The following is a 13,698-nucleotide window of genomic DNA, read 5'->3' on the forward strand; positions in this document are numbered from 1 at the left end:
TAAGTCGATTGGAACTGCGAACAGTCACTAAATAAACTGTTGTAAGTCGAGGACTAACTCTATTCCCAACCCGCCAACCGAACGCACTGCTTCAAGATGTGGCGATGGATTCCAGGAACTCCCCTCTCCGCCCGTTCAAAGCCATGAAGCCCAGGGAACAGCGGGGACCCCTCCCTGAGCCATCCACATTTGGTAAGCTGGGATTTCCCAGCTCCGAGAGACACAGAGCAACCGGTGAACTGGAGGGCAACCTGGAGCGCCGTGCAAAAGACACGTGGGCACCGCTCGGCTCCAGCCAAGCTGCTTTTCGGGTGGGTCCGCTGGCGTCACGCTTATTGCTCCCGGTCGCCAGCAGCAACGGCCACAAACAGAGCTCCTGCCGACCCCCTCAGCTCTCCTCTCCGTCCGCCCACGGCCCACCCTTCTTCCCCTCCTCCTTCTCCGGCGTTTTAGCGCCACACCCAACTTGCCCTCCCGCCTAGACCCACCCAACCCGGGCGCTTCTCGTCTTCTCGGTCCGACGAGGAGCATCTTTTGCTAGCTCGCCTCGCCCCGCGCGAGGAGGTTCCGTCGGTGCAGACTCTCCGTCCGCCCGCCCTACCGCCTTGGAAGTAAGACAGGGGCTCTGGGAGAAGAACAGCGGGGCTGGGGTGGGACGGGGGGAGTTCAGAAGGAGTTCAGGCAGCCGCGGGGCGGGGCTCTTAAAAGTTGAGGGGGAGAAAGAAAGAAAAAAAACACAGTGTGTGCAACTGAGGGGCGTCCAGAGTTTAAAGCCACCCTTTCGGTGTGGCCTTAGTTTCCTGCTTTCTGAGGGGAAATTTAAAGAATTAAAGCCAAATTGGGCCGGGGGAGAATATTTAGGCTAGAAATGGGAGGGGGGATTGCTGAGTGTTTATGAGGAAATGAGGTGCATTTGTTGAGCTGCCCCCCCACGCACACACGCGACCTTTTTGCAGAGCTGCTTTTCGAGGGAGTTGGGGGAGGTTGCCGTATCAGAGTGCCCCATTCCGGATTTTTCCCTTTTGCAAAAAGAAAAAAAAAAAGGCCCCGCCCCTTGATTTAATTTTGCAGCAGGAGGCAAAACCAGGGAGGTATTGTTTTTTGTTTTTAATGGGGAGACGCATGCATTGCCAGTGTGGCTTTGGCAATCGGGTGTGTCTGTGTTGTTCCAGGGAAGTGTGTGTAACAGGCTGTTTTAATGGAACAAATGAGCAGCAAAGTGTATAAGCAGGGGTGTCCAACCTTGACAACTTTAATCCCAGGGGAATTCTGGGAGTTGAAGTCCACAAGTCTTGAAAGTTGCCAAGGCTGGATACCCCTGGTTTATAAAAAAAAAAAAAAAAGGGGGGGGGGAGCAAAGATTTCAAGATAGTCCAGGCCTGATTTCTCCATAAGGAAATTCTGAAGAGATTTTGAAATGAACCTAGCTCAAATGGTGCCATCCACAGCTTTATTACATAATTTACAGGTTTACAAACAAAATCTGTGAAAACTTTTCTTCAATGCATTAACTAAATAGATCCTTCAGATTTAAAGGCAGTATAATTTGAAATAACTGTCAAAGAATAACAGGAAAAAAATGTGCAACCTTGTGGTTGGCCAGTAGATGAAAATAATGGGTGCCCTTAAAAAAACCTTTGTCTGAATAGAGTTAAGGGTCCCATTTCCCCCCTCCCCCAAGAATGCAGCTCTTTTGGTACCACAAACGTTTTAATTAAGGGAGATGTGTCTGTCTCTCTATTAATACTGTACTGCAATATTTTCTCAGGACAAAAGATCAATATTTCCTAAAGCTAGTCTGGTGAGGCAAGGATGTTGTAATGGATCCTAGGTGTGGCCCACATCAAGACTGAAGCTTCATCTAAGTGTGTCTTGAGTGTTGTGCATGTTACAATTCAAAGCACAATCTGGGCAGTATTTAATGAGAGCAGAGGATAATTGTACAGTAGATGGGACACTATGGAATAACAAAATGTGTATTGCTGTGTTGTTGAATACATTTTTCTGTAAGGAGAAGAGAGGTATTTTACTAAGGGGATGTATCTATGTGTGACATGATTGACATCCATAAGTTTATGTCATGTACTTCATTGTGAATGCTCCCAGTTCACAAGATGCTTGATAGTAGGAACCATTATGTGTATTTTTAAAAAAAATCTTATTTTTGCAGAATGCATATTTTTGCCTTAGTTACCCTTAGCCTATTTTTGGTAGCATTATGACAAAACTCCAGAAAACAGAAATCTGTACTGTAAAGATTTCTCCTCCCTGCTCTATGCTGTTGTTAGTTGTTTATAATATAGTAACACTTTCGGCTGATAAGCATTGTTTCTTTTTTAATTCATCCCCACTTCCCTAGTTGGTATTGCAATATGATTACTACATAACTATTGGACTAAGACTATTAGATCTAGGCTGCAAAAAATCCAAACAAAACCATTAGATGGCAGCCAACAGTTACATTTTTTAGATTTCTTTGCTGCCATCTATTGGTCTTTCAGAGTTTTGCAGCCCAGTTTGGTAGTCTTTCTGTTATCCACTAAGGCAGAAAATTTCAAAGATTTCCAGGCTGTGGAACCTGTTTGTTAAGATTTTTTTTTTCCTGGAATCCTTCAATCAAGAGACAAAGCTTTTGTGATAGAAAATAGACTGTGATTGAGTGAGTGAACTTTTTGTCCTCTTAATTTCTTCTGGAGCTCCATCAAGTTATTACGGAATCTTGGATTGGGAAGAAAAAAGTTTGAAAAACCTTGCACTACTAGAGCATGATGATGCTTTTTTAAAATATTTTTTTTAAAAAAATCCCAGCTTTATTATTTTTATAAATAACTCCAGATGGCGAATGTATGTGATACTCCTTCCCCCTCCAATTTTCTCCGTAACAACAACCTTTTGAGGTAGGCTGGGCTGAGAGAGAGTAATTGGCTCAAAGTCAATTAGTGAACTTTCATTCCTAAGGGAGGAACTAAAACTCACACTCTCCTGGTTTCTAGCCAGGTGCCTTAACCACTGCAGGTAGTCCTTGACTGACAACCATTTGTTCAGCAACCATTCAAAATTACCACGACATTAAAAAAGAGAGTGATAACTAGTTCTTGCACTTACAACATTGCTATACAATGCTGCAGCATTCCCACAGTCACATGATCAAAATTGGGGTGCTTGGGCACTGGCATGTATTTTCAATGATTGCAGCATCTCAAAGTCGTGTCATCGCCATTTGTGACTGTGCCAGCTGGTTTCTGACATGCAAAGTGATTAGTTTAACAATTGTGGCCAAAAAAGTAAAACCAGGTGTGATTCTCTGCCTTGTCTAGCAGTTGAAATTTTGGGTCTCAGTTGTGGTCTTAAGTTGAGGACGCAAACATGCACCAGCAACATTCCATTCCATGGGGCAAAACTAATAGATTTTTCAACAGATTTTCCAAAACATTAATTCTCTTCATACAGTCATATGTACAGAAAAATAACCTTTAAAAATCTAATGCCATGCTTTGGAAACGGGAAATCATGTTTCTTTAAGGATAGATAAGAAATCCCTTGGGCTTTGACAGTAAATAATAATAACAGCTATTTCTTGGCTATTGCAACTGAAATCTGTTTAATCTGTTTAATTTATAAAATATATTCTGTAGTTTAATCTACAAAGCAACAGTTCACGTAAAAGAAAGGAGTGACCCCTTGGTATCACAATCTTAGGAATTTTAAGATGTGTGAACTTAACTCCCAAAATTTCCCAGCCATCATATCATACCTCTTAATGTTGATAATTTTGAGAAACACTGATCTAGAGAGATGCAAGGATAGAGCTTTTAGATACAGGAAGTCCACAATTTAAGATTGGTCACTTGGCGACCATTCCAAGTTAAGACAGATCTCCCCAGATTACAAGCCAAGAAATTACTACCAAGCATCTTCCACCCCCACCCTGTGATCAATTGATCACATTTTGATAGCATCCATGTCTGTCTGCAGTGTTCTGCAATTTTTGGCCTTTTAGTTAGTTTTTTTTTTTTTTTGCTGGAAACCAGCATTTATTTCTGATTTCCAACAACAACAACAAAAACCCCACTGGGTATAATGGGTTTGATGGCTTTTCCATTTGCTTAATAACTGCTGCTTAATGACCATGCAAAAAAGATAGTAATTGGGTATGGTCACTAATGAATGACACAAATTACTACTGTAACTCTGGGCTCAATTATGGTTGCAAGTCGAGGATTACCTATATTCTGAATCACTTCTACTCATCACCCAGTGTTACTTTTCAACTCTCATTTTATCCAGTGAGTTCTGCTCTTTTCCATTTCTTCTGCTTCTGTGGACACAATTCTGGGGGGGGGGGGTTTAGGGAACAGGAAATAGGAACCACCTCCTCTAAGATTCTGCCTCTCAAGAGTTTTCTGTACTTGAAACAACGCTTCAATTGTATCCTGCAGTGTGTAAGAAGTATTCCTACACCCTGGGCGTTGCCCTCTCTTCTTCGCTCAAGGCTTTTTGCACCAGTGCACGGTGGCTGAATATTTTCTCAATAACTGTCAGCATTACTACTAGTAAATGCAAATTTCAATCTCTCTTTTTCTCTCTGTCCATGAGGATGTCCCTTGATTAGTTGTTTATCCATTATTGTTCAGATAGCAGTTATATTTTCCTTTACATTCTGCTCCTGTTATGATGTTCCGAGGCAGCCTTAAAGTCACTGATGAACTTGACTTTTGCAGGTTCCTTCATCAAGTGTATGTACATCTTTGAATGTATTTTGCAAGGTGAGAGAATGAATGCAGTAAAATTTCATGTAGAATTTTGTTCTTGTTCTACCTTCAGCATTAAATCGAACCTTTATTACAATCATACACCAGCAAAAGAAGGGTGGGATACAAACAGTAATTTAAATGCATCTTACAGGAGAGGAATGGAGAGAGATGTATATATAATTTTACCTTTGGTATTGGTTAGAGAGTGTGCTTGTAAAAAAATGTTAAGGTTATGAATCAACTCAAATGCACAGTAGCGTCAAATTGAAAACAGTCTATTTATTCTAGACGGCTCCATTGCAGGCTGCAGATCAAAGGTTACAAGTCTGAAGTTATCAAGAAAGCTCTTTGTATAGTTAGAAGCAGCCTGTTGAAGAACATTGATAAATCCTACCCTCATTTTCTTAGTGCAAAGATAAGGAAAAGATAGCAGGATTCATTCAGGCAATTTGTTTTTCTGTCACCTGAAAAAAAAACGACATTGCCTAACAGTTTCTTCCTCTTGAGTTGACTGTGTGCAAAACAGCAGCTTGTAGGTTAGTCTGGCTTTGTAAAATCTGCTGTTCTGTCATCCGTGTCCCCCTGTAGTCCCCAGGGAAGCAGCATGGCTGTGTGTGCCTGGGTAGGATAGGACAATCTTCCGGCCTCTTGCAAAATATCCTCTACAGTTACACAGTTTCCATATAGTGAGTGCTAACAGGCAATTAAAAGCCATTTTACAATTTACTTTCAAACATCTCTCTCTCTCTCTCTCTCTCTCTCTCTCTCTCTCTCTCTCTCTCTCCCCCTCTCCCTCTCCCCCCCTCCTTTTCTGCTCTTGCTCTCCTTTTCTTCTTGCCATACACAGAGAGGACAAGGCTACCCTACCTATCACTTGCAGCCTACTGAAAGGAACTGCTTGGAAACATTTCTCACTTTGGAGCTGACAGGAAAGGAAATCCTTGCTTCGGGATTTGCAGGAGGGAAAAGGAAGGGTGGGCTGCATTTTTTGGGAGGTGACTCAGAAAGGAGACAGTGAAGCTGGCTTAAAGCCTGGGATTCCTCCCTCTCTCTCCTCTCCTCCCCCCCCCACCCTCAGCTCAGAAGCAGAGCTTGATTAAAACCAAATGTCCAACATTGGACAAAGGGGGATTTTCTCCTGCCCTTACATGGATAACACAGTTTTTCTCCTACCCCTCCCTTGTGCAAGTCTCCACCCTTTCTCAGCCCTTGTTGCTGTCCGTGCATTTCAACTTCTGCAGGAAGTAAATGTTTCTCAATTTTCGCTTGAAAAATAGCAATTCCCATTGTGTGTAATGTAATTGTGAGACACAGACAAATTGGGGTAACTATCACCGGAAATTCTTGTCCATTTCCCAATTGCGTCTTATTTTGCCACAGACCTAATAGGAAGGTGCTATATCAGCTTTGGGTGGGCAATATACCACTCAGCTTTCTCCAACCTCTGCGTCTTTTCGACTTCAGCTTCCATTATTTATAGCCAACTCATAATATATGCTGTGTAAGCCGGGAAGATTTATCTCCATTTACAAACGGAAACAGCTTTATTTTGTACGTTGTTACTAGTTTGTACCTATTTTAAGCCCATTAGAAGACTTTTCTTGATCTGATTCCAAACTGGGTTATCCAGTGAAAAATGCAGGGCAATGGTTTGAAATAGAGGCAGGTTTTCTTCCAAGAGCCAGACAGCAAAAGGAAGATTCAGCCGCTCTAGGCCAACTGAGAATGATAGGACATATAGTGACAAGGGGTTCTGCTGTGAAGTTGATGTGAAGCCTATTAAATATATAAAATGAGATGCCCTTGCCCTGTGGGTATGTGAGATCCAGAGAGGATCCCTTTGTGGTGGGTGATCTTAGATGTGCAGATCCTTTTTATGACATGCAATTGTCTGGCATCAAAGTGGAGCATTTGACAGAAAAGATTTATCTTGAGGAAATTCCATTTCTCTACTGGAGCCAGAGAGGTGAACTTAATCAATTTTAGCCCAAGGGTCATCTGCCAGGCTGGGGTAATGTTTAAGTTAACTGAAGTTTATCAAAGGAGTTACAAGTTACAATTTTTGTAAGTGTAACTCTTTAATTACCTCAGTAAAATGTTGGGTCAATTCTAGATTCTATCTCCTATTGAGAATTTTGCTCTTGAGAATCTTTACTTGCATTTAGTGAGCTAGCAAATCTGAAAAAAAAAGTACTGCAAATCAAGATAAGAACTATATATTATCTGGAGAATTCTAGTTATAAATCCAACCCCCATAGGAATAGCATACATAAATAACATAAATGAATTATAAACTTCAGAATAGACGGATAAAATTAAATTGTCTATGTTTAGTTGAACTATCCTCTTTTTCCTTTGTAGATTTTGATGTCCAACAGTTGCTATCACAGGACATAGGCATCTGGCTGGTGAGCTTTCTGAGTCTCTGGAGCAGGGGTGGGCTAGTATGGGAATTTTATGACCTGTGGTTGACTCAGGAATTCTGGGATTGAAGTCCACAAGTCCTAAAGTTGCCAGAGTTGCCCACCCCTGCTCAGGAGGCTAAACTGTGTGAGGAAAGGTTAAGGGAACAAGGCATGTATAACCTAAGAAAGAGAAGGGGTAGGGCAGGGATGCAAGAGCAACCTTGGCTCTTTTATGACTCGTGGACTTCAACTCCCAGAATTCCTGAGCCAGCCATGCTGAGGGGAAAGGGAGAAGTTTCCAAGCTGAGCCATACTGGCTCAGGAATTCTGGGAGTTGAAGTCCACGAATCATAAAAGAGCCAAGGTTGCCTACCCCTGGTTTAGGGGGTAACATGATAGCTGTCTTCTGAAATTTAACGGACAATCTCATGATGGAGGGGGTTGACTTATTCACCAAACCACCCGAGGGCTGGACAAGAAGCAGTGAGTGGAAGCTCATTAAAGAGAGATCCAATCTGGAATTAAGGAGAAATTTCCTGTCAGTGAGAATAATTAATCAATAGGACAGCCTGCTTCCTGGAATTATGGGTGGTCCATTATTAAAGGTCTTCAAGAAAAAATTGGACAGCCATTTGTCTGGGATGTAATAAGGTCGGCTGTGGGCAGGGTGTTCAATTAAAATAGCTCCAAGGTGCCTTCCAGCCCTGTGATTCTTTAATTCTCCAGACACTGGACTAGATTTCATATGTAGATAGGCCTCAACGTATGACTGTTCACTTAGCAACCATTCAAAGTTACAATGTACCTCCCCGGGGCTACTTATGATCCAGATTCAAAGTTCTGATGGCCTCCACCCATCACATGATCGCATGTGGGTTGTATTTGCAGCATTCCATGATCACGCGACCAGGATTTAGATGTTTTTTTGCCAGAAAGTGGTGGTTACTTCCGGTTTCAGCAAAAAAAACAAAAAAAAAACAAAAAAGCCATTGTGGACAGTGGCATTCCCTTAATGACCGCTGCAAAACAGGTCTATAAAATTGGGCAGGGTCACATGCTGATCCACTTAATAACCAGCACAATTTATGACCATAATTCTGTGCTCGGTTATGGTTGTAAGTTGAGGACTATCTGTAATCCATCCTGACTGGGACTGCCGTCGGATCATGTCCAATGAAAGCTGGAGTGATACATTTCTCCCATCCCTGCTCTCACTTCTACTGTATTCAGGAGACAATGGCACATAAATTAGTCTTCCTCAATTTGTAGTCCTGCAGTTATTTTGGATTATTACTAGGGAAGAATGGAATTCTAGTTGGGAATGGTAAGACGGGGAATCAACTTATTTAAAGCTGCAGGGTTGGAGAAGGCTACTGTCAAACACTGGGGAAATCAGGTGATTCAGGCAGTTCAAATGAATATAAAGATTTATTACAAGCTTAAACTCTGCAATAATTTGACCAACTGGCGGTTAAGGGAAATGAGCGGGTGATAAGAGAGGCATTCAAGATAGGCTGGATATAGATCTATTGTGGGCACGCAGGGACTCATGACTGATGATGCGTTTGACCCCTCCCTCAAGCTAAGTTTGGTTATCTCTTACATCTGCCCACTATTCTATATTCCTTATCCCTAAATTTAGGAAATGTATTCTAAATTGTATATTTTCATGTGATAAAAGTTTTGCATTATGTGTCTTTCTTCTCTTCCTTAGATCTGTGCACAATGCCAGTAACCCGCTCAAAATCGGTGGGCAACACCAGCGCCCTGACCTCTACGCTGGGCATTGTTCGCCTCCTGGAAGCCCTTTTCACCTGTGTGGCCTTCAGCTTAGTGGCCAACCGGAACGCCTGGAATGGCCGCAATGGGGACTGGTGCATGTTCTCCTGGTGCTTCTGCTTTGCCATCACCATTGTCATCTTGGTGGTCGAGTTTGCTGGCCTTCAGCATCGCATGCCGGTCTCTTGGAAGAACTTCCCCATCACTTTCGCCATGTATGCTACTCTGATGTGTCTCTCTGCTTCCATCATCTACCCGATGCTCTTCATTTGGCATCAGAATTTTTCTAATGATGAACGGGGATACCGCATTTCTGCCACTGTGTTTTCTTGCCTAGCCTGTATAGCTTACCTCACCGAGGTCAGCATAACCAGAGCTAAGCCAGGAGAAGTGACCGGCTACATGGCAACAGTCCCAGGATTGCTGAAGGTGGTGGAGACGTTCATTGCCTGCATCATCTTTGTCTTCATAAGTGAACCACCTCTTTATGACCACCCAGAAGCTCCTAAGTGGTGCATGGCGGTCTATTGCATCTGTTTCATCCTATCCCTTGTGGTGATTATCCTCTGCATTGGTGAATGCACTGGCTGGTTGCCATGTCCATTCAACAAATTCCTCAGTGGCTACACTTTATTGGCTGTGCTCATGTATGCCACCGCCACAATTATTTGGCCTATCTACAAGTTTGACAGAAAACATGGGGGACAGCCATCTCGACCCTCATACTGTAGAAGTCCCAACCTCTGTGACTGGGACAAGAATCTTACTATAGCTGTTCTAACCGCTGTCAATCTGCTGGTGTACCTTGGTGACCTGGTGTATTCTACACGGCTGATATTTATCCAGGGGTAGACAGTGGCTGGCAGTAAGGCGAATCAAGGCAGCAGTGCTCAAAAGAAGGGAAGAAGAAAGGGGAAAGAGAGGAAGGGATCATGCTTTTCTCTCTTTTGCTTTTATTTGTTCCTTTCTTCTGTCTCTCTCCTCTGCCTGCAATCCTGATCTAATTCATTTTCTTTCTCTCCTGTACTCTTTCTCTCCAGCCTTCTCAGTTACCTTGCTCTCAGTCTGGATTCATGCTCTGTGCTTGCTACATAATAGTTCTTTTCCTCTCTCCATCCCAGGTCTATTGCACATAATAGCCAAATGATCATTTGTTGTATGCAGAGCTTGGGATGGCTCACAAAGATTTCTGCCTAATCCTCTTTGGCTATTCCCATGCGTGTATCTTCACCAGTATAGTTTGTCAGGAGCTTCAGGGTTATTAATGGTGGTGATGGTGGTTGGAATTGCAGGTGCCAGTCAAGGGAAAAAAAGTCGAGGGGGGGGGGGGCTGCAGTATCCTTGTTGGGGAGAATGCTGTGACGCTCATTTGTTACACTCCAGGATACAGGTAGTCCTCACAGCAATTCATTTAGTGACCATTCAAAGTTACAACAGCCCTGGAAAAAGTGACTTATGACCATATTTTACACTTTAACAACCACTGCAGGGGTTCTCAACCTTGGCAACTTTAAGACTTGTGGACTTCAACTCCCAGAATTCCTCAGCCAGCTTTGCTTTGAGAACCCCTGCACTATAGCATCCCCATGATCATGTGATCAAAATTCAGGTGCTTGGCAACTGACTCACATTCATGATGGTTGCAGTGTCCTGGCCTCATGTGATCCCCTTTTGAGACTTTCTGACAAGCATAGTCAATGGGGAAGCCAGATTCACTCAACAACCGTGTCACTAACTTAACAACTCTGGCAAGAAAAGTCGTAAAATGGGGCAAAGCTCACTTAACAAATGTCTCATTTAGCAACAGAAATGTTGGGCTCAATTGTGGTCGTAAATCGAAGACTACCTGTATTCTTGCAAGAATCCACTTCCTAGCATTTTCCTTAAATTGCTTAGCTTGCAGTTAGGGTTCCCCATTCTCTGCCTTTGCCACCTTGGCTACACACTGTATCCAGACTACTAACTTCAGAAATGCATGCCAACAGCCACCATCAGTCAGATTCAGAGGAAAAGTATGCAGCAAAAATAGGAACTTTGCTAGCCGAAAAGAAGAATTCAGAGCCTTGATGTACATATTTTATTTGGCCTTAAAAATATATATATTCCTCCATTTTAGTGCCTTAAAAATATTGGGTTCCTCCTCTTTCTGTCGTCTTGCAAAGATGACGGAACTCTTTGCCCTTACCAATATACTTGCTGTTTTTCATTATGAATATATAATTTTGGGGGGGAAAGATAGATGTTTACAGTAGAGCCATTGGCTGCTTGCATTTTCCATTGGGATGAATGGGGACTGTACTGAAGTAGGGCTGGAGGGGTGGCTAGCTTTGCACCACTATTTTGGGTTTATTCTCCATGGTTGCTGGGGAGGAATTAATTGTAAATCTGTAATAGAAATCCACCCATGTCCTGCAAAATGACTTATGCAGGAGCTGTTGAGGCTTGCAGTAACTTTACTCTAAAAAAGGCAGAGGTTTGTTTGTTTTTGCTTTCAAAAGTTAACAAAAAGTTGAGGAGATTACAAGGAACACGCTTTGATTTGGGGAAATGGAAAGCCACTTATTTGTGATTACACCAGGCTGAAAGATAAAACAGTAGTGGAGCAGCATTTAAGTAAGAGTTAAACATGTTTGCCTGTAAGTTTCTTAACTTAATAGATTCTTTTACAGAAAAATGGTATAAATGTTTTTCATTACGTTTTGATATTTTTTTAAAGTGTAAGACATCCTCTGTTTTTTAAATAAAAAGAACATAGTAGAAAAATACAAGCTTTGCAAAGTATTAAATACATAACTTTTGGCTTCTTTATGGTTACTAATCCAATATTTTTTTAAATATTCCAAGTACTTGGTATTAGATAATATTGCTTTCCAATTTTGTATTTCAAAACACATCAGTCCTTTCCCATTAGGTCAGCAAGAGAAATTATTTGTATGTATTTCTACTGCATTTACCATTCTATTTTGCCTTTTAAAAATAAAAATACTTGTAATGTCATGCAGTATAGGCAGAAATGTAAGCTTCCTTCTTGTCTCAGTTACATGCAACTTCATCTACAATGTTTTTATTGAGTATTTTTTTTGAAACATGCAAATGAATCTATGTGTACAAAATAAAGAAGCAATGTTACAATGGAGTGTGGCAATCCTATTTCTATCATTTCTGAAGAAAAAAATAGTGCATTTGGAAACCAAGAAGCTGAATAGCTACAGGAATAATAGGCTTTTTTCTGACTTAAGGGCACTTCAACAAATGGACTTTTACACCATTTTGATAGCAGCTGCAGGCTTCTATGATCCTCCAATATTGGATTGTTATTAGAGAGCGGAGCTGATTTATTTTTGGCTTAACTGTTTAAAACTTCAGTAAAAGTAGTCTTTTCATCTCTTTCTCTAACTTTTCAATTTATTTTTGAAATACCGAACTTACAGAATTTATAGCCAGCCCATTTATATATTTATTTGTTAGATTCTTAGAACACTATGCAGCTAGATGATTTACCAAAAATAAAACATCAATAATAATATAATAAAAATATTCATAATCATCTTAAAACAGGAGCACATAAACAGGACTGTAGGTTAATAGTTGCAGGAATTGGATATGTCTAGTTTAATGAAAGGACTAGGGGTGACATGATATCAGTGTTCCAATAGCTCAGGGGCTGCCACAAAGAAAAGGGAGTCAAGCTATTCTCCAGAGCATCTGAAGGCAGGACAAGAAGCAATCAGATGGAAAGTAATCAAAGAGAGAAGCAATCTAGAACTAAAGAATAATTTCCTAACCGAACAATTAATCAATGGAACGACTTGCCTCCAGATGTTGTGGGTATTCCAGTTCTGGAGGTTTTTAAGAAGACATTGGACACCATTTGTCTGAAATGATACAGGGTTTCCTGCTTGAGTAGAAAGTTGGACTAGAACATCTCCAAGATCCCTTTCAATTCTTATTCTGTTATAGTTCCCAAGGCATTACAGAAAAAGCTTCTTGGAAGACTCTTTTTTATTTGGATAATGATAAGTCTCATTCCATTGGATGTCTTCTTCACTCTACACCAGTGTTTTTCAAACATTTTTAAATGAATGGGCTTCTGCTCCCAACATTCCCCAGCTAGGCTGCCTGGAGAATTCTGGGAACCGAATTCTGGCTCTCAAAGTTGCCAAAATGAAAAACAGTGGTCTACAGCTATTTGTTAAATAAATCTATGGTATGCAGTCACAACAGAAGGAGTCACAACAGAAAAACATCTCCTAGTTTTGGCCCTCTGTTCTTGCCATCGATGGGACTGCCAACAATTTGGAGAAATTCTTGCCTGTCCATTTTTTCTAGCTCCAGATCTTGGAGAAGGAAAGGTAGCTGGCCAGCTTTGCAGTTCCTTTTTTATATAGATTTTTTTGTATATGAAGTAAGGCTATAGATGGGAGTACTGCAGTGGTGGGATTCAGCCGGTTCGCACCACTTTGGCAGAACCGGTAGCTAATTTTTTGTTGCACAGGCCCAGAATGGACTTCCGGAAGTGACATCCACATAGAGAACTGATTGTTCACATATTTGAATTCCACTACTGGAGTACAGTATAAGCCTGTGGTGGCGAACCTATGGCACGAGTGCCACAGGTGGCACGCAGAGCTCTCTCAGAACGCACACCGTCACCCCAGTCCTAGACCTTCAGCTGGGTTTTATAAAACTTTTTCACTTTAGGACTCCGCCGCTGTGTGCAAAAAAAAAAAAAAAAAAGGTTCAATCAATCAATCAATTTC

General features: G+C 41.6%; 1 protein-coding gene across 4 annotated transcripts; it reads left to right on the top strand.

Annotated features, from left to right (window-relative positions):
• Positions 1 to 269: 269 nt before the first annotated feature.
• On the top strand, positions 270 to 9,834 carry MYADM (myeloid associated differentiation marker). 4 transcript variants are annotated; one of them, XM_039335096.1, is made up of 4 exons: positions 273 to 611; positions 4,722 to 4,766; positions 7,116 to 7,162; positions 8,874 to 9,834. In XM_039335096.1, the coding sequence occupies exon 4, from the start codon at positions 8,885 to 8,887 to the stop codon at positions 9,788 to 9,790; it is 906 nt and encodes a 301-aa protein (XP_039191030.1). In that variant the 5' UTR covers positions 273 to 611; positions 4,722 to 4,766; positions 7,116 to 7,162; positions 8,874 to 8,884; the 3' UTR covers positions 9,791 to 9,834. The 4 variants fall into 4 exon arrangements, with proteins under 4 accessions (XP_039191028.1, XP_039191030.1, XP_039191031.1 ...); XM_039335094.1 differs by lacking the exon at positions 7,116 to 7,162 and having other exon boundaries at positions 270 to 611; XM_039335097.1 differs by lacking the exon at positions 4,722 to 4,766.
• Positions 9,835 to 13,698: the final 3,864 nt, after the last annotated feature.

This window comes from Crotalus tigris, unplaced genomic scaffold (assembly GCF_016545835.1).
Source record: "Crotalus tigris isolate CLP2741 ecotype Arizona unplaced genomic scaffold, ASM1654583v1 scf7180000017639.5415321, whole genome shotgun sequence".
Taxonomy (NCBI): Eukaryota; Metazoa; Chordata; class Lepidosauria; order Squamata; family Viperidae; genus Crotalus; species Crotalus tigris.